Raw genomic sequence first — 26700 nt, 5'->3', positions numbered from 1 at the left:
GCTGCAAATGCACCTGAAAAGCTGTGTGCACTCGCTGTCTCTAGTTGATAACAGCCTACTTCTGAGAGCCAGACTGGGTCCATCAGCCTCAGTATAAAGACAAAATATGCAATATGTGTCCAGGTTATGTCCCCAAAGTGACAAAATAATTGTTATGCTGATCATCTGAGGGAAGTGCGTTGGTATGTACTGTTAAGATGTCGACTGACTCACCGGCTTTCTTGATCCTCTTGCGTTCTTTAAGCTGGTACGGCTTGTGGTCGTGTGATAGAGGAATGGCGTTGCCGTCTTTATCGCAAAGCACTCCTCGCGAATCGCCGACGTTGGCTACCGTCAGCTCCTTATCGGACAGGAGGGCCACCAGACACGTGGTGCCTGAGGGAAAAGGAGCAGAAGGAGATGGAAAGTGAGTGATGTGGCGTGTATGCCAATTTTAAGTTGAAAACATCATGAAACACAGTCAAATCTACTAGAATGGCACACGTGAGAGGGCAAACCTCTGCCAAGGCTGGACATCAGAAACAAATTACAATAAATGCTCTAGACATTTGTTTACCAAAACCACAAAGAGGATGCGGCTTTAATAATTATATGGCGTGCGCGGGAAAGTGGAAAGCAAAATGTATCGCTCTTTGAGGCCACGGTCGTTTATTAACAAGTATGTGTATATTGCACAACACAGTAACAACAGAACCAATCTTGCGGTAAGGTAATAGCGGTAAAACACAAACTGCTCAGCCAGCATTATTGTAAACAACAGTATGGCACGTGTCACATACTGTACATGAGTTTCAGACAGTTGAGGAGCACGACTGATATTGTAAAGCGCATGCAGAGGCAGATGACCACTGCTGACCCCTCATGATACTTCAAATGCAGCTACTGCCATCTTCATCTTCATCAAAAAACTACATCAGGAGGTTACCTACAGCCACAGCTGTAAAGGATATTCTTTTTTGACCCGACCTAGACCCCAGCCATTACTTGCTTTTTCAGACCACACACCTGGCAACTATAGGTGACTAGTAGTAATTGGAGCATTTACTTTTAGATAGATAGAAGATACAGTATCCTCCTGTATTCTGTCACAGTATTCATCAATTATTCACTGAGATATTGAGGGAAATGTTAAAAAAGGGCCTAAGAATCTCACAATGCTCACAAAAGGAAAAAAAATTAAGCAGTTTATTGAGTGGAATTGATTGTTGATTAATGGTGTCTTAAAGCCACTGGGTTGGCTCTTCAGCCGGCCCGACAGAACCCTTTGGACTCTGAAGGTTTTTGTGCGAGAGCCAAAGAACGGCACTGCCTCTTTGGCCATATGCTCACACTAAAGACCAAAGACAAAAGTGGAGGGTGTAGGACAGATCAAGAGAGAGAACTTGCCTGGGATATAAAGGGGAGGCTTAGATGACGAAATGAGCAGTAAAATGCAGTCAAACTCAAGATTCAGTTACAGTAAATCAGTGTTTTTTCGAAGACTGTACTTGATTGTTGATGATGGCAAAATGGTGTGCACTACAGGGCTTCAAACAACAGAGGCATTGTTGAGTGATTCAGCCAGTCAGTCAATAGAATTCTCTTAAAAGTTCCCCATGGTGGTGTGATGTTGACTGAGGTGTAGACTGACAAATCTAACTTTTCTCCATAGAAGTCCAGGGAAAAAGTCAAAAGGAGAGACCATATGTAGTAAGATGGAGATGAGAAAAACACAATTGTGTTTTTCCACACTAGTTGTAGTCATGTAGAAAAAAAAGCTTGAAGCACATTGAACACTGATAGCACTATACTGCACACGACATACAGTATTTTACAGGGGTGAAAATAAATAGGTTTCCTAATAGCATGCATCCATAATCCTACATATAGCTTCCGCTGCACTGCGCCATGCAGTCCGCTAATTATCCTCATCGAGATTCCATAGAGATAGATGGACAGAAGTGCTTCACTAGCTATCCACCTTTCCCCACTTAACCTTGCTATACCGAGCAACCCTTTTACTACTCCCTATTAAAATGCTCTGTATGCACCATGTCCTGCTGCTAATTATCTGTCTGTAAAAAGGAGTAATCAGTAAAATCAGTTTGTGCGAATGCACGCTAACCGGGCTAGATTTGACATGTAGATAAAGCTGCGGGGCGCCATACTTGCTGTCAGATTATATGCCTCCAACAGTCACTGCCCATTAGTACACCCACACAGATTAGGGTGCTCTCTCTGGATGGGCACTGATAACAGTACAGGAAACTCATCCAGGACTTCCTCAGCTGGTGCGACGCTAACCACCTGCACCTCAACACCACCAAGACCAGGGAAATGGTGGTGGACTTTAGGATAAACAGGACTCACCCAGAACCTGTTCTCATTAAAGGTGACTGTGTGGACGTGGTGCACACCTACAAATACCTGGGAGTGCATCTGGATGATACACTGGACTGAACTGCCAACATGGATGCTCTGTGCAGGGAAGGCCGTACTTCCTCAGAAGGCTGGCGTCCTTCAACGTATGCAAGAAGCTGCTACAGAACTTTTACTGTACTGTGGTAGCTAGTGCCCTCCTGTATGCAGTAATGTGCTGGGGGAGCAGCCTCTAGAAGAAGGACGCCACATGCCTGGACAAACTGGTGAGGAAGGCAGGCTCTGTCATTGGCACTGAGCTGAACAGCCTGACATCTGTGGCAGAGCAAAGGACACTGAGGAGGTTCCTTTCCATCATGGACAACCAGCATCATCTCCCAACAGAAGAGCAGTTTCAGTGGCAGATTACTATCACTGCCCTGCTCCACCGAAAGACTGAGCAGCTCATTCCTCCCCCACACCATGCGGGGGAGCGATAAAAACACACACAGGACGGGACTTATTACCTTATCATGAATAATTATTATTATGTATTAGTATGTATAATTAGGATTTATTATGTATTATTGCACTACAAATTGGAAGTGAACCGTTCTGTATTATTTATTTCTGCATTTCTTATTTTATTTTCTCAGTTTTCTTTTCTTATCTTGCCTGTCTTGCCTTGATTGTTTATAATGACTTTATTATGATTTTTGGAGAGCTGCTCGAAATGTGAATTTCTCTTGGAGATTAATAAAGTATCTATCTATTTATCTATCTATCTTGTCACTCATGGCTGTCTGGTATTCATATACATGTCCATAGTGTGTACACACACGCACACACACATGCACGCACACACAAAAGCAGTCCCAGAGAGGTAATCAGCAATTTTCAGTCAGCCATTCTGTTGTTGCGATAGGTTATACAGTCAATGATAGCTAATGTTTGTAGTTAAACTTTGTCAAATCGCTATCATTAGCTGACAACAAACGTTTCTAATGCATATTGTAATGCATATGTTGTCCAAATTTTTTTTTGGCGGTCTTGAAAAAAAGGGGTCGTCATATATACAGTACAGTGTGTCCCGTTTTGCACATGCAAATCAACAGGGGGCGCCACACAGCGTTTGCCCAAGCCATTGAGCACAAACCAGCGACCTGAAGAGATGCACAGGCATGCTGGAAGATAAGAAATGCCTTTTGTCTTTGATTTTGTCTAAAAAGCAATTTTTCCAAAAATGTGTCTTGAAAGAAGCTGTCGTCTTTTCAGGTTAATTCAGGTCAATTCGGTATAAAAATTTTGCTGAACTAGTCTGTCTTTTCTGCTCTCTACATTGCTGCTTTCACCATTATTTGTGGATTATCTAACTCATGCATGACTAGACAATTGTGTTGTTTTGGCATGCGGGTCAAAACCTGTGACAAAGTTTATGCAGTTGCATCGAGGTTAGCGTAAGAGGTGCATCACACTGCATCAAGATGACTGTTTCCATAATAAACATAAAGCTTATTGTTGAAGCTACATCAGTTTTAACTTTGGCTCATGTACTTTTGTTTGCCGATAAACAACAAAAGGGACGACAAAATGGGGGATAAATGTGACATGTTGGATTAGGAGTTCAACTCTCTCTACATCCATCCCCCTTCTAACTCCCCTGCCAGCTTAATTTTGGCCCTGATTGCAACAGAGAAAAGAGAGCTGTGAATCAGGCACGGGGGAAAAAATTAACAGTAACTACCTGATCAGCAAGAGGCTTCCAAGGGGAAGACTGTAATAAATTCCACACCTAAACATGCATTGCTGTTCCCTATCAGCTGACCCTAAGTCAGTATGTCTTGAAGAAATAACAAGACAGAGAGAGCCATTGTGCGGCAGAAGGTCAGAAAGCATCAAAACACAAAAAGTCAGAGGGATCAGGAGAGGAGCCTTTCTTGCTAGAGCAACATAGAACAGTAAGATGATGCTTTTCTGCAGCTGGAAAGAGCCTCGAAGACGAGCATGACGGGCATAAAAGGATGAAGAGGTCGACAGCGGGCGAGGGCAAGAAAAGGTAATGTCGCTGCCATGTTGGAGCCTTTTCTGAGAGGGAATAATCGGCTGTCGCCTGCAGATTGGGCGCTGGTGCTCTTCTTTAACAATCAGTGTGTTATATGAGCCATCTCTATCTAGGGAGTACCATGAGTTTAGTGAAGCTGTGGGCGCCCTGTCAATGGGGCTTTCATTGCAATAAACTGCTGACACGAGAGTCACATGTTGAAAATTAAGGTATTTTAACTTCACATTGCCTTCTGTTTGCCCCTAAGTCCAGAGTGAATCACTCCATTTAGGGTCATAATATAATTCTGTCTTGTCCTGCTGTTGGGGGAAGTTCATGCCTGTAGACGAACCACCATATATCCCACCATATATCCCATCAGGCGTCTTTCAGTTGCTTTTTAAATTTACCTTAAACCAGGGGTGTCCAAACCTTTTCCACCGAGGGCCAATTACAGAAAAATGTAATGATGTGGGGGCCACTTTGATGCATTTTGTGCATTAAAAATGCCAAAACCAATGTAGGCCAATATATGCTGAACACTGTTTAGCTTTGTGCTATAGGTAGGGTTGGGCACCGAATCTCGAGCATCGATGCGAACCGGGACTAACATTCTCCCAGTCTGGTTCAAATGTTTAAATTTAGATTCCTCGTTTCGATGCTCAGTCTGCAGACCATAAGTTTGGCTGACTTCATAAAACAGTGCAACATTTGCAACACAATTATGTTATGCAAAGGAGGGTGCAGGACCAACGTGATTAAACACCTCTGAATGCATGGTGTAGAAATAACAGAGTGATTTGTCCTTTACGCGTGACGCCGGACTTCTCTAACCAGTCAGAATCAAGTAAGTAAAACTAATTTCTGTCTTATGCCAACATTGAGGCAGCAAATACAGCGCTAATACAGTGGGTCAACTCAAACCATCCACCGTCCGGTTTTTCATAGACGAACATTTAAAAAGGTGTTTGTTTGATATTCTGCCTGTAGCATTAGCTAAGACGCACAAAAACAACATAAATCTTTTGTGAAAATGCACTCCTGTGGAAAGAAACTTCATAACATTTATATTCAAGTTCAATGGCTGAAAACAGTTGTTTGTATAAGTTTTTTTTTTTTTGTTACGGTACGCTCTATGAGCGAAGTAAAACAAACAGGAGATGCACAAGGCGTAGCTCAAACTCACAGAAATATCCAGGAAGAGAGCAAACAAAGTTCAGCACAAAAGTCCAAATAAGTCATGTGGCGTATGGTTGTCAAAGGGCATGATGAGTAACCAACAGAAGAACCGGTAACTAACAATAGGCACAGCTCCACCTAAACAGTAGCATCGATGACTAATGACAAACAGCTCGGCTGCTATCCAGCGACAGCAAACCTGCCGTCCATGGCGCTGAGCAGGAAAACGAAAAACAAAATAAGAGCACAAAACAGGAAAATTGTACATTTAAAAATTTTTGATAAAACACTTTAATGAACGCCCCGGCTATAATTGCAGCATTTAGAGTATGCACAGTATGTTCAACATACCAATCAGGTTCCAATAATGAGGGAAGCTGCACGGTGTTCTAGTGGTTAGCATGTTGGCCTCTCGTGGGTTTGTATCTCCGTTTGTTCATATTGCTCTCTGTGTACAGTTTGCATCTTCTCCAAATGCATGCATGGGTTTTTCGGATACTCCTGCTTCCTCCCTCATTCCAAAAATATGCATGCTTGGTTAACTCTAAATTGTACAGTTTCCTTATTTGTCTATATGTACCTATACCCATCATACCTGTGACTCTGGTGAGGACAAGCATTACAGAAAAAGGATGGATGGATATTACTCTACAGTGGAACCTTGGTTAGCGTCATTAATTAGTTCCAGAAAGTCCGACTCTAATCAAAACAGACGTTAACTGAGGCAATTTTTCCCATAAGAAACAATGTAAATCCAATTAATCAGTTCCACAAAGCCAAAAAATGTGTTTTACAATTATAATTTTAGTGTTCATTTATCATTTATATGCATTTAGAATTGTTTTAAGCATGTAAAACTATAACTGTAAAACTATTAAAATGTCTTTTGTTTAATATTTTTGAGAGTCAACCGCTGATGACATCAAAGACAGGCGACAGTTATTTTCAGTTCTGGTTGCCATTTTGTTTAGCTAGCTAATAGGATGCTAACAAGGAAGGACATTTTGTGCTAAAAATACATTCAGAACATATAGTCATGTAAAAAATTATTAGATCACCCTTGTTTCTTCAGTTTACTGATCCATTTTAATGCCTGGTACAACTAGAGGTACATTTGTTTGGACAAATATAATGATGATAACAAATATAGCTCATAAGAGTTTAATTTAAGAGCTGATATCTTGCAACTTCCATGGTTTTCTTGACAACCACAAAATCACTTAAGTTCTTACATGAATAGCTATAGCATTGTACTGCCAAAAAATAAACTCTTATGAGCTATTTTTGTTGTCATTGTTATATTTGTCCAAACAAAGGTACCTTTAGTTGTATCATTAAAATGAACGAGAAACTGAAGAAACAAGGGTGGTCTAATCATTTTTACATGACTGTCGTTGGAGTGCTCTGTGATTGGCTGGCGACCAGTCTACCCTGCCTCTCGCCCAGAGTCAGCTAGGATAGGCTCCCGCTTACTCCCACAACCCTAACGAGGACAAGCAGCATAGAAAATGGATGGATGGACATCGTTGAACTCACACAGTGTATTAACAACATGACAAGACATGCGTCAAATTGTTTTAACCGGAGAATGCATGCAACCCGAGGCAAAATTGTGGCGTAAATTTTTGACAAAAACATGCTAAGCGGGGCGGACGCTAACCGAGGTTCCACTGTATTTCTTATATAGTGTCGGTATGGCCACTTAGCCACTGCCTTCAGGTTGCTGGTATAAAAGCACACATACAATGCTGTTGACAAGAGTCATTCATTTAAAAAAGGTAGACAAACACTGCGGTGCATTAACACAAAAAAAATCATTTTCAAGTTGGCGGCAAAGAGAGCAATAAAAGCAAGCAATCGATACCAATAAACAGCCAACTGTGACTTGTTACACTACAAACAGTGGCCCTCTATTATAGAGATATTTTATTGTATAATAACCCACAAAACAAGGTTGTCAGGAACATTTATGAATGTCTCTCTAATGTCCTGCACCTCCTCTTCCCCTCTTTGTCCTGTTGATGTCGTTATGCTCTTCTCTACATTATATGTGGCATGACGTCCTGCTTTCTATAAACACACCCAGCGTCTGCAATGCTCTCAACAACAAAAACGCCCTTCTTCCAAAGACACATATCGCTTCCTCTGACCCTTCTCTTACCTCTCTCTCTCTTCTCACTCCTTCCTTGCCTTCCTCCACAGATAATTACTACAAGCTTTGTGGAGACTGACTTGTATTTAAACAGCTGAATAAGCAAGGCCCTGGGGCTGCTGACAGTGACTGTCCAACAAAAGTCGAGTGGAAAATTTAGAGGAGGCTTGAAAACATCACCAAGGACTAGCCCAGTGGTTTAGCGTCTCTATAGTCAAGAGCGACACCCTCATAGTGCAAGCCGGCCAATTTGTTTTGTGATCACACTCGGATAAACGCCTCATTTCCTCGTCTCAGGAAAACATAACATGTGGCAGACGTGGCATCTATAAAGCTGATGCTTACCATGGAGTAGAAAGAGAAAGCGCTGCGTATCACTAACATGCGGTAGCATTCAACCACTTCCACAAACTACAACCCCAATTATAATAAGCATGCTGTTTCATGAAATGTCCCATATTGAAGTATTTTTTTTTTAAATAAGAGGTCCCACAATAGTGTCTTGGAAGTGCGTTGGCCAAAATATAGCCTTGGTGCTGGAATTTAGACAGTTTAAAAGTGCTTTTCGTAAGCCCTACTGGGAATACCCGTTTTGTGTCTCTGTAGCTTTAATGTTAATCACCTGTTTGTCCACACCCGTCTTTGAGAGTGCTACTGCGCACTTCATCCACTTTTTACACATACGCTGTAATTCTGCACTTGTCCAACATAATAGATGCCATGTGTCATATACAACAACCTAACATTAACGAGTGAGACAGGGGGGACACAAACGTTAGCAACACTAGCATAACTATGTGAGCTACAGTGTTAACATTACACTCACATTTTAACAGCAACATCCTGCTAGGTTAGTCTATTCACTGAAGAAAAACAAAATGATCATATAGCCCCCACGTCTTTAGCTGACTGACGGATAGTGGCAGAGCTCCAGGTTTTACTTCAAGATATGTAGTGAAGCCTGCTTTTTATCAATTTTGCAAAACAGAGGCCTTTAATATTTTTCTGACAGTCAGTCAAAGCAACATTATCATCCTTGTAAAGCCGGACTCTCTTAATTTAATATTTTTACCTGCTTCATTGTACGTAGAGGAGAGCTTTTCCAACATTTCCCGGTCTAACGTCAGGATTTGCTGCTCCAGGATGGATGGGTAAGACAAGCCACCCATCTCTTTTTTCTCCTCCTTCTCCTTCTCCTTTTCCCTGTCTCGCTCTTTCTCACGTTCATAGGTCAGCAGCTGCTGGCGAAGCGCCTCCGGCAGGTGAGCTTTTACATAGTCAGCAGCAGCCTGATAACAGAGCAGAGGGAGAAAATATTAGGTTCACGAAAATAAACTATGATAAGCCTATATCTCGTCTCTGTCACTGAAGCAAAATATAACATCTAGACGGTGTTGTTGCTGGTGATGGTGGAACAGCAGCGACATAATAAAAAATATTTTTCTAGAGGGAGCTACTGCGCAAATGTAAAAACACATTTATAAATGTAATTAATTTTATCATTGTATGTATATATTAAAGTTGTCACGAGACACTTCACAAGACAAGACGATACACAAGATTCGGTCAAGGAGCAGGAGACGAGACAGCACTTAAGAAAAGAACAATGAAAAGTACAATGAAAAAACATGAAAAGGATATGACAATATACTGCAATCTGCAATATACTGGGGGTGTCACGATACACTCAGCTCACGAGACCAGACGATGCACAATATTGTGTTCAAGAGACGAGATGATATTTGAACATTACTTTTAAGAAAACTACAATGACAAAACAAAGGAGTGGACAAACAGATTTTTTTTAACTGAGTCACAAAACAATGCCGGACCATTTTGAAATGTTTTATAACATTACATGCATGACCAAAGCTTGATGCTTTTAGCTGTTGAATTTTTTTCCCCACAAATTGAAACAAAAACAAAAAATTGTAAGTTAAAATAATGATGGCAGTTGTAGGTGCTACTACTACTGAACATTCCGGACTATAGGTCACACCTTTTTCCATGGTTTGGCTGGTCCTGCGACTTGTACACCGGAGCGACCTATATGTTTTTTTCCCCACACTGATAGCCGTAAGAGGACGCTCTAGGCTTGTGTGCCAGTATCTGCTACTCCTATCACTCCTGTACCACTAAAAATTTACAATGTAAACATCAATTTATAAAGACAACTGAGGGGCTATCCACACAGAAACGTTTTCATCACACGGGAACGGCATTCTGGTTGACCTGAAACTGTATTTTTTTTACTATACAGGCATTATATATATTATATTATTGTGTGAATGCTGAAAGCATTCCTGGTCTCGGGAAAACATAACGTGTGGCAGACGTGGCATCTGTAAAGCTGATGTTTAGCATGTAGTACAAAGAGAAAGTGCTGCTGTGTATCACTAAGATGCGGTACCGTTCAACCACTTCTACAAACTACAACCCCAATAAATATGTTGTTTCATGAAATGTCCCATATTATATATTATTTTTTAAATAAGAGGTCCCACAAAATGCTGAAAGCATTCAATCACACAATAATAAATAAAGAATAAATGAAGACGACGGACTTAGGTGCATCCGTTCCTTCTTCTTCTATGGTTTGGAGTGTGACATAGTTCCGTCTACGTGCCTGTTCACAGCGCCACACCTTCTGTGCCTTGTGTATTACATCGCTCTCACTCAGTGATGCGTTCCCGTCTGGATGCAACTATATACTAATCTGGCACAGTGGGGACGCAATTTTTTTTCAACCCACCAAAAAAAAATATTCCAAAAACGTTCCGTGTGGACAGGGTCTGGGAAAGACAGAACAGCCCCTAAAATAAAACACTGACACTGACAGCCACAAGAGGGCGCTCTAGACTTGTGTACCAATATCTACAAAGCTACTTCTATCACTCCGGTACCACTGAAAATTTACAACGTAAACATCAACTTATACAGACAACTAGGAAAGACGGAAGACTAATTCTTCAGATTACAAGCTACTGTACAAGCAGTGAAATATGCAGCCGAAAACGATAATCTAGCAGCAGAAAGTTTGGAGTGAGTGAGGAACTTGACCGGCGAAAAGCAGAGGATACTCAAACTCCAATGAAGAAAACAAAAAAAGCTAATGGCAGGCTAGATGTCCACAGCTAGAGGAACAAATTCACAAATGGGTGCTAGAACAACGTGCTGCCGGGAGAGGCTTGTCAACAGTGCAGTTACGTCTCCACGCCCGGGTAGGTGCCAAGGCGATGCATCTCACACACTTATTAAACACTTTTTAAACATAAAATGATAATGTCAAATCATCGATAGAATAGATGGAATCAGAGCACAGTCTACTTGCTACAACCAAGATTCCATCTGCCGCGGCATTGCCATCGATCATTTAAAAAACAAATTTTGGACCAAAAATCCACAAATTTGCGGGGTCGCAAATCCTGAATCGCCAATCTGCAGGGGTCCACTCTTTTGTATTTTAAAGCCAGTTGAATGAATAGCGCACAAATGGTAGTCATTGACAGTGTCAGGATTTGGTATTTCCGTATATTTACCACTGTGATAACCACTGGGCCAACACAGTGAGATATGTGCTGGGCATATTTTCGCCAACAAATAAATCCTATACAATTTTTTTTTAAGAGCAAGTGTAGGCACCTTCAGTGAGCCTAGATAAATGCTTCAGATAGATGTCTTCCGCTGTATGAGTAAATGCTAGCCAAGGTCATAAAGATCTAAGCACCCATATCAGGTAAAACATCGCAGAAATGCTTCACAGCTCATATTTCATTTGTTTCTAATATGTGAGGAGAGTCTGCAAAAATGCATGAAGTGGTGTCTAAATTTCTCTAATGACTTGAGGTCATATTACAGAGACAATGGACCCCATTTGTCAAATGCTCATAATGATGACCCCATTTCGCTCTCTTTTATTTCCCTAGCTCCGTCATGCTCTGGGGAAAAAAAAAGGAAAAGTAATGATTCAGATTTTCTTTTTTTGTACCTAAAGTCAGTGTTGTTGCCGCTTTGCTTCTCAAACTGTCCCTCCACCCTTCCTTTCTTCACTCCCATTCAAACACTGCCAATATTGGCCTCTCCTACTTGAGTGTCTCCATTCAAATTCTCAGTGTCCCTTCCCGTCTGCTTCCGTGGTAACGTTCCACAAAAAAAAATATCTGAATTATTTCCCCTCACCGACCACTCCTCGTATACAGTACAGCCCCGCTTTTACCAGTGCATAGCGAAAATCCACTAGTAATTGATGTGCCCATACAAACGTCTATTTAGAAGACATGGCTTGTTCCTATCCCCGAAACCCTCCCGCAACCTTGACGTTCTCATCTGATTTCATCTCAACATTTGCAATAAAAGTGAATTATTAGATTAGATTCAGCTACAGAACTCTCTCTCTTCAGTTGCTATTGTTCACTACAATGATAAGCTAAATGCTAAATGCACAATCCAGGTTTAAGCCCTAAATATAATATCAGACACTCAAACAATTTAATAGGTTGTATTTCATAAAATGAATTAATCCCATTGAAAATATTTAAGTGCTCACCACTAATGAATGACAATGTAAGATGATTGATAGAACAGATGAATCAGAGTCAATGGGGCAGCCTCCACGTCATTCTGAAGCAGCTAGCGGTAGTACAAAGTGCCCCCGCTTTGCAGGCTGCTGGGTCGTCCCAGCTCGCTGTCACAGAAGGCATTTTCTCCAAGCTGCGTCTACATAATCTACACTGCGTGCCTGTTGTAATTCCAGTAATGACTTTGTGTGCACCTTGCTGCAAGTTTTGAGGCCAGATTGTTACATTTAAGTTTCACCTTTGCGTCTAACAAGGATGGTCAAGCACCACCGAAGAAGTGTGAAAATAAACATGTATAAATGGTGGGCTTTTTTTTTTAACAGTGTACACGTACCCTGTACATTTTACCCGTATTGTCACGTATTTATAAATGACTGGCGACGTACGGTAAACGAGATGCGTTTTCTGCTGCTGCTGTGAAGAAATAAAATGTAAAAAAACTATTGCAAATGTGCAAGGATCCACATTGGATGCCTTCATCCTGCGGTTACCATGAAAAGAACAAAGATAATAAATTGATTTCAAAGGTCACAAATAGAACAGGAAGTCCGTTGTCTGAGTGAGTCATACGATACCCAATTACCAAGCAGTCTAATTGACTAGCCTGTCTACCTGAATAAAATACTGGTCTCATCCCTGGCCTAAATACCTCCTCACGATAAGAGTGCACGTGTACAGCTACTCAAGGTGAGCCTGGGTCGAGTGCTGAGGTTCTTTACTAAATTCAAATTGGACTGGAAGCGAGCTGAAAACGCAATAATTTGACACATGGCTCAGATTAAGTATTGGTGAAGAAATGTCTGCTACAGTCTGAAAGTATGAATTAGAAGTACAGTAGCATGCTCTGAAGATAGATAGACAGAATAGATAGAATATCGCAGCTAAAATATTGCTATTGCAGCTAAAATGCAGATGCAAAACTAAGAGATTGCAACACTCGGTTGGGATTCATTATAATGTAGTATATACAATAAAGTGAGGGAAAAAATAGAATGGGAGTCCTCATTTTTTCACATGACTATAAATGACATTTGTGGTGTCCCCTTTGGGTTGTGTTCAAAATGTTTTGATGACCTTAATGCTGTATAATCATTAAACAAATGGTCAATGATTTATGGGGAATTAGTTGGCTCTTGATGGCAGCCATGTTTTTCAACCAATCTTGTGCAAAATTTACAGACATGTGCTTGTCAGTCTCCTAAAGGTGTGTACCAACCACCCTAAAGTTACAGTGGATGTTTTGTCGAGCGCATTGAGCTGTGTGAGAAATTTTAACTTGTGAGTCAAGAGTGAAAGATTTTTTAATCTCGTTAATTTATTTTCACACTTGTACAAGGCTTCATGTTGGCGATAATTTGACTGGGTTATTTCCCCAAAAAATGGGAGGTCCACGAGCACAAGACACGATACCCAGCCACCTCCACTGAATCATCCATTCGATCACGACACCTGATCCAGATCTGCCAGGCAAACAGAAATACTCAGACCTTTTAAACGCTTTCATCCATCACATCTGAAGTCTGGCAGACATAAGAAAAGCCATTCAAGCGCCCCTTTCGAATGACCCTCAGGGAATTTGGTACAAGGAACAGAAAAAACTTTTTCCCCCATGTGGATCGTGTCGTCAGTGGAGAAAAGGGAACATAAGAGAACATACTGATTGGGAATGTAAGGACTATTCATTAGTACCACTCAAGTGCATCGTTGTGAGAAAAAAGGAGAGACAGTCTCAACTGACTGTATCAGATCAACCATCAAAGCAGTAGAATATAGGAAAATAATAATCAGCATATCATTGCACAAGATCTTGTGAGTAAATGCAGTCTTAAGGGGACTGTTTGCAACTGGCTCAAAATTAAATATTTTGGAAGCAGAAAATATAAGAAGAACATCACCGGCTAGCATATGTTACTATCAGCATATTTTAACTATTACAAATGAAATTGAATAGAAATTTTTGTTTGGCCCAAATACGATAACTGGTGTTAATGGCTGTCACTCACCTTTGTCTCGTGCACATGCACGTACACAAAGGTCCCAGAGAAGCGAGATTATCTTCAGTGTTTTACTGATGTTGTACTTGTTCTTTTCCTGATGAAAAACACAAGAAGGATGTTCAGACGTATTCACCTTCACACCTCCAATGCGTAGCAAAGGCTCCTGCGTCTGTGTGTGTGTGTGTGTGTGTGTGTTACGTGAGGCGCACGCACGGAGCAAGAAAAAGGCAGGATATGCTTGCAGAAGAATCGAAAGTTAGCGCCCTCTAGGCAGCTGCGTACCCAAACAGAGAACCCTGTGCGATGCCGACTCACTGTCTGAGCATTTTTTATTTCTCAGGGCACCATGGGGCCAAAGAAAGTTGTGAGTGACAGCAATTTGATAAAGAAGGTGAGAAACACTAACGAATTCAAGAACGAAGTCATTGCAAAAATACAAGGATGGCGTCCGTGTGGCCGATCTCGCCAAGATGTATAGGAAGTCTGCATAAGTTCCATCTTGGCGAAGACATAAGAAATGAATGAAGCTAATGTTGCGAAAGGGCTAAAGGTGTTGACAAAACAGAGATCACAAACAATCAAAGATGTTGAGAATTTGTTGTTGATGTGGAGCCCCACTGTCTTCTTTTGACCCTGTCCAGTACCAAAAAAAGACTGAAGCAAAATGTACGGTAAAAACACAACATGCCTGTCACTCACACACATCAAACCACGCTCTTATCATCGTCTCTTATCTTATCATCGTGTTCAATTTGTATGTTTTCTACAGTGTTTTAAATTCATCTCTTGCTGTTTTGTCTGCACATGGCAAATAGCGTTAGATTACTATGATTTATTTATATATTTTTTTCCACTCATCTTTAGAGAGGTTTGACAGAAACATGTGGGGCTCAAAAAGGTTGGGGATCACTGGCAGAGATCCGATTCCTTTCTGTTTTTCTGAGAATATCCAATTTCATGTGTTTATTTTTTACGCTACCATACCAAGTTTTGAGTTATAAAATCAGACTACAATTGCTGAAGTCAAACTGTGCATTGAATGCTACGTCGTAGGTGTTAGTAAGTCAACTGTCCAAATACCAGTGTGCCCCATTGACAAACAAGCCATGAATACCTCTCACCATAGCTTTGTATGTGGCAAGTAAGTTCCAAGTATAGATATTGAGAATCTTGTGTGTGTGGTATTTAATTGTTACATCAGTGTGCTTTGTGGAGCATGCAAATTATACACACTGGATATTTTTGCTGCTGTCAAGTAAACATGGCCTCAGACAGAAAATGCAGTGAAAAAAGTGTAAGAATGGATAGTACCAATCCTCTTGACCTGGGTCAGCTTTCAAGGGCTCTCAAATCTAGCCAAAAAAGACCTTGTGCTGAGCGCTAGACTGTTTTCGGAATGAAAAGTAATTTTGCTTGGAAAAACAAAAAGCAAACTCTTGCTTTACACCAGATTGGAAGTGTTTGTGTGGCCTTGAAAACAGTCCTGCGTGTGTGTTCTCACACACAAATCTCACCTTGGCACCCCCAAACTGTTTTGCTCACCCAAACATTGAATCTCACAGAAAACGACAACAAACAGTGGAAGCACAGATGGGCTCCGGGCTGGAGGGCTTAGGCGAGTGTGCAGTACTACAAAGTTGTGAGACTGCCAACTTTGAACGAGAAGCAAACCAAACACACATGCACAGGCTCTTGCATCGCAAAGACAGCAGAACCAATATGATCAACCACTCTCACAATCTCTTTTGGGACCTTGGATTTAGTTTTCAGTAGGGCTGTCAAATTATTACATAAAAAAAAAGCTGATTAATCATGGTTTTCAAATTAATTAATCATGATTAATCACCATGTCACATTATGTTACCTTATATTACCTTATCATATTACTTTATCATTTTCATTTTCAACTACCAGAGTACATTTGGAATACAGGAATTGAACAAATGTATTGCAATTGATGTGAAACAAATGGGAGGTAGGATTAAATAAGCTTTGCTTCGTATATATATATATATATATATATATATATATATATATATATATATATACACACACACAGGTATATACTATAACTGTGTTGTTATGAGCAATGAGGAGTTGTGTTCAAAGACACCATGTCATTTAAGCCGAATTGACATGTTTTGAGTGAATTTTCTGGGATTTCCGAGCGCACTTAAATCCAGCAAATTGTACTTCCGCATTAACAGCTACAAAGTGAGTGATAGGAATATCCACTTATTGATTTTCCATTGCAGTTCTGTTTATTTAGACCACCCATACACCCAAAATAAAGACATTGTTGTGACGTTCGGAGTGTCTGTGAATGCATCTCCCGGCCTGTCTCGTGACAGTGAGGAAGTGTTGTTGCAATGAATGGACTAGAGACGTGTTGGGAGTAGGAGATACATTTACGGTGGTGGAATTGCACTGCTGTTGATGTGTTCAGGTAAGAATAAAGTTATAAAAGAGCGTCAGACACTGTGTGACTCTGGGGGAGCTACATTGTGCCGCCATCTGTCGTCATAATAGAGAGCCGTGGCTTGTCATGATGCGTGTGCGTTAGTTATGCTAAAAGTTTAACGTAATTAATGAAATATATTAGTTACTGCCGTTAACGCGCTATTTTTGACAACACTAGTTTTCAGTAATATTTTCTAAATAGACACAGCTAACCACAGTTTATATTACGTTCTTTTCTTAGTATTGGTTAACTTAGTTGTTCACGTAGCCATATTGTACTGAGCAGCCTGGACAGAGATGTGTGTATGGAACAACATGACCACATAAATAATTTGACCAAGTTGACTTGATTTCCCAAAACATTAATTACAGTACATTACATTACAGTATTATGTGGCCCTAAGGCCTGTTTATGAGCGCCAAACATGAGTTTTTTGCTCCACTTTTAAGAGAAGAGGCGCTTAAATGGTGTTTGAAGTTTTGGGTTTTCGTGAAGTCATGAAGGAAAAACTTCCTTCTTCCTGGACATTATACAACATCGGACCCGCCCCGAGCTAGATAGGCCTGCCCCGTGTATACGCCCACCACTTCACTGAGGACAGCTTCGTAAAAGGGCAGGGCTTTGCTACGCATCTTAAAATAAACCCTGGAGCTCTGCCAACTATCCATCAGTCAGTTATAGATGTAGGGGTCGTAATTTAGATCATTTTGTTTTTCTTCGGGAAATAGGCTTCATAGCCAAGCCTAGATGTTGAGAGTGCAATGTTAGCACTGTAGCTCGTGTAGCTATGCAAGCGTTGCTAATGTCTGTGTCCTCCTGTCCCACTCCTTAATGTTACATTGTCGCATCTGATATGACATCTTGTTACAAAAGCGCAGTGTTACAGTGTAGATGTAAACCGTGCATAAAGTGTACAATAGCGCTTCTTGGAGTCATACACTGGCTTTGAGACAGGTGTAGACAAATGCACCTCATTAGCATTACAGCTACAGACACACAAAATGGCATGTTCCCAGTAAAAACACCTTTCTTTTAAATTCCAGTATCAAGGCTAGATTTTGGCCAACACACTTCCAATACACAACAGTGGGACCTCTGAGACGTATTTAAAATGGTTAGGAATAGTATAATATGGGACCTTTTAAATAAAAAAAAAAACTGCTGACAAGAACAAAGAACATTACTCTCATGTGGCTTATATTTTCCGAACCAGAAGTCAGGCCTATAAAAGTGGATCTGGACTGTAAAGTTGAATAGAAGTTCCATTAAAAGTACCAGAGAATGCTGAAGTTCCTAACACCCTTACAGACATAAAGCCCTGCCTCTGGGCTAAACAAGTCCAGACGACTATGAAAGGACATGAGGTGTATGATGAAGATGATAACAACATCTAGTTAAATCTGTTGGCTGAACTTCTGCCCCACCTCTGAAAAAATCTCATTCCAAGTTCACACTAAAGCTGTTGGAGGACAAAACATCACAAGTTACTGAACCACAATCACAGAAAAAGGTCTTTAATCATAGAGTGAAGGCAACTATTGCAGAGGGGCATTCAGCCATCGAACATCAGTCTCCACTAGCAATACACACACGTTTGAAGAAAGACCTCACAGTGTGTCCTTCCTGTGAAAGCTGGGTCCATTACCGGAGGTGAAAACTCATATTAAACCATAACAGCCCATCGGGAAGAGGCCCTGTGGTTGATCCATAGCTTCCACTAACCTCACCTTAAAGAAGGAGTACCACATTAGTGTCTGCAGCCCAGAATTGGACTCTGTGACACACTGATGACAGCTTTCTAGGGAAGAGGCCCCACATGAATAGGTTAACTTGAATGGTAAAAGGTCCACTGCACTATGCATAGTGACATAGTAAGGGGAATCAAGTAAAAAAAAAAAGTCTTTTCATGTTATTAATACACTGCGTGAGTCCAAACGTGTACTGTATGAAAAAACGTACCCGTAAGCATGCTCTCAATTCCCACCCGGAAGTCATTGTCCCCCAGCTCTGTCATCCCTCTATGATGTCATCAGTGGTTGACTCTGTAGTTCTTTGCCAACTAACACAGTTACACCACAAGTCTCTCCTTTGCAGTACAGCTGCAAAATAATCCACCATGGGGCCAAAGAAATTTGCAAGTGCCAGCACTTGGACAAAGAAGGTGAGAAACTGCATTAAAAAAAAAGCTTGTCGCGAAACACAAAGGTGATGTTTGTGTGGCTCTCCCATCCTCTCCTCCCTCTCCGTGCATCCCCGTCTTTGCCAACAAGAGCCTTCAATCAAGGTCAAACTGATGTTAAATGTACATTTATCAATTTCATTCCTCATTTATACATCTTTTGCATTGTTTTCTGCATGCAAAACTATAATTATTCTCGAGAAAATGTGACTGGCAACATTTAAAATGTACGTTTTTTACAAAGCAGATCTCCACTCAAACAGTGGGGCCATTTGTCATTAATTACAGGCATCATGACTGAATTTAACAGTTATAAAAATACTAATTTGAAGCACATATGGTTTGGTGAGCTACTCAACATCAACTGGTGAGCTACTGTTAGCTCGTGAGCTACCTTTTGGAGACCCCCGTGATAGCATCACTATGTTAAAGCTGTATATACTACCTGTTTATGTTAAACAACTTAGACACACAACTAGTTTTTATGAAGACAAGGCAGAGTCGTCCCTCGTTTATCACGTTTAATTGGTTCCAGACCTGACCGAGATAAGTGAATTTCCAAAGTAGGATTCAATATGAATGAATTTAATATTTTTATAGTTAAAAGTGTAGAAACCCTGTTTATGACTTTCTAAATATGTTTTTTTACCATTGTTAGAGCCCTGTAGACATCAAGTAACATCCCTATAGTCACCTTTACACTCCTATTATTCTTTGTTTACCCCACATTACTAATGCGTAGGCTACGGGATCACTGCAGGTACACAAGTGCTGGCCACTGCTTACCAGATTCTAGGCCTGGTGGTGCCATCAAAGAGATGAAAGCGGTCCTTCAATTTAATAAATACCCACAACACAAAAAGACGATGTGTATTATTCATTCACTCATAATATCATTCAAAAAATGTGCATTAAATGCTGACTAGAAACAGTTCATGTTAGTTCATGTCACAAGAAAGAAGACAGGAAAATGTAGCCCTAACTGACCACATGGTAATTTATATTTTCTATTGTATACAAAGTATATAGCACAACACAGCAGCAATAGAACCAATGCTATAATAGCCCTAAGTAGCAAACTGCTTAGCCAGCATTAACAGTGCCGATGAGTTCATTGTAAACAACAGCACGGCAAGTCTAACACACGAAGTTCACACCGACAGCTGAGTAGAACATTTTAAATCACATGAAGAGGTAAATAAAGCTGCTGGATGCTGACCGCTTATGATACTTCAAATGCAGCTACTGCCATCTTGATCTTGTGGAGTACATACAAAAATTGGGAAGTTGCCTACAGCCACAGCTGTTGATGACAATGTTTTTGCTTGATCATTTGCATTTGGAGAACACGCACCTGGCACCAACTGGAGACTCTGCGGTCAACTGAATAGAGGTGTTAAATGGATCATTTACAGCATGTTGCATTACTCTTTTACAACCAACATGTTCTGTAAGTCAATACTATTTTATCAAATATATATATATATATAAGATCAAGGCAGTGTTTTTTTTTTCGTCTTACAGTGGCTTTTTATACTTTCTGCTAATTAAAGTGCACTTCTTTGCGCATAAAATCCTCTTAAATTGTTGTGACAACAGACTGATATACATTAGGCAGTGAATGAAAAGAAGAGGTGGTAAGAAGAGGGCTAATCATAATGTATAGTATAGACGCATCGTGTCTCCATGAGCTTGTCCTCTAGCATCTATTAGAACTTGACTTGTCCTTTAGATCCCAACTCCCACATCTGATTTATTTATATACATCCCATATTTGATGTGTGTGTGTGTGTGTGTGAGTGTGTGTGTGTGGAGAACACTGCTGACAATTACTTTTAGCTCTTTTCAAGATAAAAAAACGGCAGCAAAGCCAACCTGTGTGAGTTAAAAAGCTGTTGTTCCTGTTATTGCTATTATGTTTTCGGATTTTGCTCAATTGGCATAGCAGATGACACTCTTGTAGACGGACATTCTTTAAAAAAAGGAGATGATTTTTGAGTCCTAGCACCAACAGTTGGAATATAGTGAAGTTTTGTAGACATCAGGCAAAAGTTTTCAAAATACAATGTAAAAAAAAAAAAAAAAGTTAAATATGGGCCACAAAATACCCTTAGGATAAGAGCAAAATAAATGTGAGTGATGGTTCTCTTGTGCTCTTCGACACACACACACACACACACACACACACACACACACACACACACTGCTCATGCACTCTGGCCCTGTAATCTCATTAGGCGCCCACACACATTTCGCTTGTGTTCTTATTTGTATTCCTGCGATCTGGAGCTTGCGTTCGCTGGCAGACATGGAGATATCAATTTCATGAATATTCATCTACTCATCAAGAGTGGCAAGCTAAACCAGCACCCCCTCTTTTCTTGCCCAAATGAGGCACTCATGCAGACACACTGCGCAGAGTATTCATGCATTCTTACCTTTCCTTGTACACAACCCATCCTTTGGTAAAGAGCTCCATCCGTGTCTGTCAATCAAACCATTCAAACACACACGTACGTCTGAGTGGTCTTCGTCTGAAGGCCCTTATCAATTATTTCCTGGATGACTAATCCCTGTAAAGGATTTCAAGATAGATAAATGGCATTTGTCTGAAAGCAGTTTAATCCTTGAGAATCTCCATGTAGGAAGCTTTGACACGCGCATACGTGCTTGTTTCAGACATTTCACACCAAATGCCGTGGAGTATTTTAAAATCAAGACTTTAGTCCACTGATTCACCCGCCCATAAAAATGAGATGAGACCCCAAAAATGAGACACCGTGAAACACTGTCATAATTAGGGTTGGGCATCGTTTGAATTTAAGTGATTCCGATTCTTCGTTTCGATTCCAGTTCCTAATAATTCTCGATTCCGATGCTTTTAAGGCCGTGTCCACACGGGAACGTTCTTGGGATTTTTTTCCACACTGTGCCGGATTAGTAAATAGTTGCATCCAGCTTGACTTGTATAAGATAAAAAGAAATGAAAATTTGTGATATTCAAGCAAGGTGAATTCTCTATACATAAGGCCTTTCATTTGTACCTAAAGTTAGGTTAACTTAAAAGGTAAGTGAGTTATTGATTTGTACTTTTCTATTTTGTTATTTTTACACTTGTCTGACAATTTCAAAATATTACCTTAAAAATGTGTAAACAGTATGTCCATTATTTCCTTTGGGAAAATCATTTGAAAATCCAAACAAATTGTAAATATACCTGTGTCCCAAAAAACAGTTGCCATGAAAAAGCCATATTTTGCCATAATTTCAACTTGAAAATTTTGCGGTTGGCCTTAAGAAGCGTGGGATATTCCTATTTCCCAGCAGCTTGATGTAATAGCAGTGCAACATGGCGTCCTGCAGGGTTGTAATAATTCTTTAAAAAACTACAGTGTTTATCGTGTGTCATGTTCCGTGCACTGCTCTGTCGCCCTCTCTCTGCTTTATGTTGCAGCGCACCTCCTCCGCTGCTGGAGGATTTAATTGACACACCTGTAGCCCATCAGGAGCACCTCTCTTAAGCACAAGCTCCTGCATGGTCGCTGCCAGATTGTTGCCAACTACCCGTCAACATAGGCTTCCCTCAGCAGTGTTTCTGACCCGTTGCTTCCCTCAGCATTCTGCTCCAGCCCAGTGCTGTGTTTTCTGTTTTTGCCACGCGTGCCATTTGCAGCGTGTTTGTCTTTTGTTTTTTCCTGCCTCCTCGGTATTTAGCAGTGCTGTAACTATTTAACTTGGACTCAGGCCTTACCTCTCTACCACTCCTTTTCGGTAGCTCTTTCTGTTCTTGTTTTGTGTTTTTCATTGCGTACCTTCCGGGAGATTTTGAGTTGGACTTTTCCTTGTTTGTACTTTGCATCCTTTGTTTGTATTTTGGACACTTTGAGTAATAAATATTATTACACCAAACCCCTGGCTCACGCATCTTGGGATCCAAGTTCCCGCCCCGGGCCGAACCCTAACATCGTGAATTTGCTCATCTTCCACACATAAACACAGGTCTTTCCCTTTTCTGTGCATTCTAGAAAGCTGCCTCGTGTTGGCAGTTTTTCGCTCACGATGCAGTGAATGGGGAGTCACCTATTTCACCTATAAAGCCCTTTAGAAAAACATTCAAAAACCTGGCCTGCATAGTAATCACGGTATAGCGACATTGGTATTGTAGGAGCAAGCACAGAGGAATGACTTTTCTGGCATAGATGGACTGTGTATATAGCTGTGATATCAAGCACTATGTGCTCCATGTATCAGAATCAATATCATGGTGACTTACTCGATAAACAGTTCTTCTGTCTGGTCCAGCTGGCCTGGGGCGTCTTTTCCAGTTGATTTTGGGTAGACGGAAAACATTTGTACCCCTGCAGGTTTTATTAGCGCTAACAATTCTTCGTTCGTTGTGAAGCAGTCTCTTGGAGCAGTGTCCTCCTCACCACATACAAAAATCCGTTCCATAAATGCTCTACATTTACACCACCGAGTCATGTCGGTCCTGACTCTCTCGACCCCGTCTGCGCCGACTTTTCCCTCTCTTCTTGGTTGCTCAGCTTCTAAAACCTGTAGCTCATCCTACGGGTATTCAGGCTAAAAGAGATAAGGTGCTGGATCCTCATATGTCCCAAAGTAGTAGTTGGCTGCAGCTCTCACAAAGTCTACCATGATTAGTGGCAGCAGGACACGCTTTCTATTGTTGTTGGTGGAAGTAGCGTTAGCTGCTAAGCACTCTGTGAAATCAAAGCACCCAGGAAAGAAGTTCCGGTCATGCTTAAAATGACCAAACTACTGTAACGTTATCATGAATGTGCCTGTTACTACATGGTTACAGGATGTACATAAAATGTTGTTGGGAGTTTTTTTTAGAGGACTTTATAGGCAAAATATGTGAATCCCCATTATGTCCATTGTTTATGAAAAAATGCCACCATGAGGAGGCTATCTAAAACGCACAGAAATGTGCGCGTGTTCTTGTCTCTCATATGGGATTGTGGATGATGAGCAAAATTCCAAAAAAGGTGCAGTTTTCCATTATTCTTTCCTTTATTATGTCTTCTATAACAGTGGTGTTCAAAGTGTGGCACTATTCATTAAATGTAACTAACCAAAATGAGACCAGTTTTCTACTAATTACAATTTGTTTCACATGAAAAGCTACTAAATTGTTGAGACAAGGTGCTTTTAAAAGAGCAATGCAATTCAAGCAAAGCGGCTGAAGCTGCATTTCTCCTTATTACCAATGGATTTATGTTTGAGTGGAATTAGTGGAGCGGAAGCATGAGTGTGTCCTTTTATTGTGTTGTGTAGGCAGGAAGTTATCAAGGTGCAGCTGATGAAGAGACGATTCAAGGGGTTTATAATGGCGCATTCGTCATCGCCGCTCACCAGCCGTCTCGCGTACATCTTCTGCATGATAAATACGGCTCATTGCCTCCATGCCTCAGCTCCCGCCCCCACGTATGCACGCTTATGTTTCTGCCTCACACTCGTAAAGCTCCTGTGATTTGAAATATCGGTTCACTCTGCTTCGCTGCCAGAGTAATGCACATCCACACTGTGATACATTGAAAGCTTGTTCTTCCTTTTATTCTCACAAATTATATACAGTACTGTGTAGCACGTGGCTCATCACAGCGCTTAGAACTCCTCCTTTTAGATGAATATACTGTGTCTTCTGAATGTAGGCTTGACAAGAGGATGAAGACTGGAGGAGAAAATAAATGTTCGGCATTTCGGTTCGATCACCAATAACCGTACCTGTTGTGTTTTACCACGCCACAATAACTGTCTCTGAAGGAAGGTAAATGCACACTCCTCATTTACCCTTAATGACCTTTCCCTGCAAGGGTCTCTAATCCAAGCTACATTGTATTTGTAGTACAACGTGACATCTACTTGGATAGGGATGAGTCCATCATTCATTCATTCATTTCAGGGTAACGGAAGGATTCAACTTTACACTTCATTGCACAGCAGCTCTTCCCTCGAACTAATATCAGGTCACATCTTGTATGAACGAATGAACACATTATGCTTCTTTTACTGCGATACCACTGGATGCATTTCACAAATGAACGCTTTGCGAAATAAGACAAATCCTGCAATATGCAATGCATGTTATAGAAAAAGTGCCGTGTTTATTTTTGAACATTTTGTCTCAACAAAAGTAAAAAAAAAAAAAATAGGACCAAGAGTTAACTAAAACATGTTCTCCTACTATTAACAAGTAACAAGGTTAGTCTTAATAAATTCACACAGAATCCAATTAAATAATGCTGACAACTATGCAAGCTGAACATCTCTACTGTATGTGGCACAAACATATGTAAAAGAGTGCATAGTATGAAACACAGGACTAATACAATCAGTGAAATTATAAACGGGGCTCATTCAGCACGTTAGACATGAACACATACATACACAAACATATTACACAAACGTATTAGATTAGAAGTACTAAACAAAGACGCCTTACTCCCTTCTCACATAACCAGTGCATTCATTGCAAATTGCATATTGACAATCCAAAGGCAAAACTTGGAAATAAATCCAGACCGTGGACATGTTGAGCTAGCAAGCTTGTTGCTGTGTGGAGCATGTCATCACTAGCGTGCCAATATCGCTGTCGGCAGAAAAAATGTTACAGATATGAACCTAGGCCTGTCACGATAAGTGATAAATCGATTAATCGAATGATAAAAAAAAAAAAAAAAACAGGTCGGCCATTTTGCTGGCATCGTAAATCGAAGTGCATTTTCCTCTCTCTTTACCTCACAGGCTGGATGACAAGAGGCTTCAATCTGCACATTGGTGAAGTTACTTTCATGTTGGACGTTGGATATTCCTCTCCGTCGCTGTTAATTTTACGTTGGCAGTTGGATATTCGGCTCTCAAGCTTCATGATGATTCATTTGTTTGTTGTACTGACTGTAGTATCCCTAATACTTTGCCTGCCCAAGTAGTTGCTCCACCACTTATTGGAAATAAAATGGTACTGAATGAAAAGAAAACACAGATGCAACCTTGTGACGATTCCACAAAGCACACTGCCACACATTATGCCAAGTGTCGCCTTGGCCGTTCTGACTCGACAGCTTCCTGGACTTCCATCGAGTCCTTCCTGTGCCCATCCTTCCATGCCCACTCATTTCCATACAGCTGGCTTCCTCGACACAACAACTCTTTCAATGAAGTTGAATTGCACACATGAAAAGCAAGCTCGCGGTGAGAATATGGTGCAGAGGTAACAACTCCGTATTTCAGAGACAAAATGCCTAATTTTGTAAATTAATTTATTTAGTTATGCAAAATAGATATATTTTCCAACGAGTAAACAGAATTATGTTTCTTGCTGTACCTGTGCTGCATTTTCAAGTGCTGGCTTCGCTATATTGTGGCGTTGTTAGTTATACTTCCTGTCCCTCACTTAATGTGTACCGTGTGGGGAATCGGTACACCTTTGTAGGGCACCTAATGTTCTGTGCCAAACAATATGATTACAAATACAAACCTCGGTTAGCATATGTCCCGATTAGCGTGTTTTTGGTTTACGGCTAAAATGTACGCCAAAATATTGCCTCAGTTCTTATACATTTTCTATAAAATTGTTTTCTGCGGGCCGCACGGTGCTCTAGTGGTTAGCACGTTGGCCAACACAGTAACAGCTTGGAGATCGGGAAGACCTGCGTTCGATTCTCCCCTGGGCATTTCTGTGTGGAGTTTGCATGTTCTTCCCGTGTGCGCGTGGGTTCTCTCCGGGTACTCTGGCTTCCTCCCACATTCCAAA

General features: G+C 40.8%; 1 protein-coding gene across 1 annotated transcript in view; it reads right to left on the bottom strand.

Annotated features, from left to right (window-relative positions):
* Nucleotides 1-26700, bottom strand: part of ppm1lb (protein phosphatase, Mg2+/Mn2+ dependent, 1Lb) — a 48972-nt gene that overhangs the window by 5782 nt on the left and 16490 nt on the right. The window contains exons 2-3 of the mRNA XM_054793752.1: nucleotides 8782-8998; nucleotides 214-375 (exon numbers count right to left, since the gene is read on the bottom strand). Of these exons, the coding sequence (XP_054649727.1) occupies nucleotides 214-375; nucleotides 8782-8998 (379 nt within the window). The remainder of the gene's footprint in view (nucleotides 1-213; nucleotides 376-8781; nucleotides 8999-26700) is intronic.

This window comes from Dunckerocampus dactyliophorus, chromosome 12 (assembly GCF_027744805.1).
Source record: "Dunckerocampus dactyliophorus isolate RoL2022-P2 chromosome 12, RoL_Ddac_1.1, whole genome shotgun sequence".
Taxonomy (NCBI): Eukaryota; Metazoa; Chordata; class Actinopteri; order Syngnathiformes; family Syngnathidae; genus Dunckerocampus; species Dunckerocampus dactyliophorus.
The sequence above is the reverse complement of the archived record's forward strand: the minus strand, read 5'-3'. Positions and strand labels throughout refer to the sequence as shown.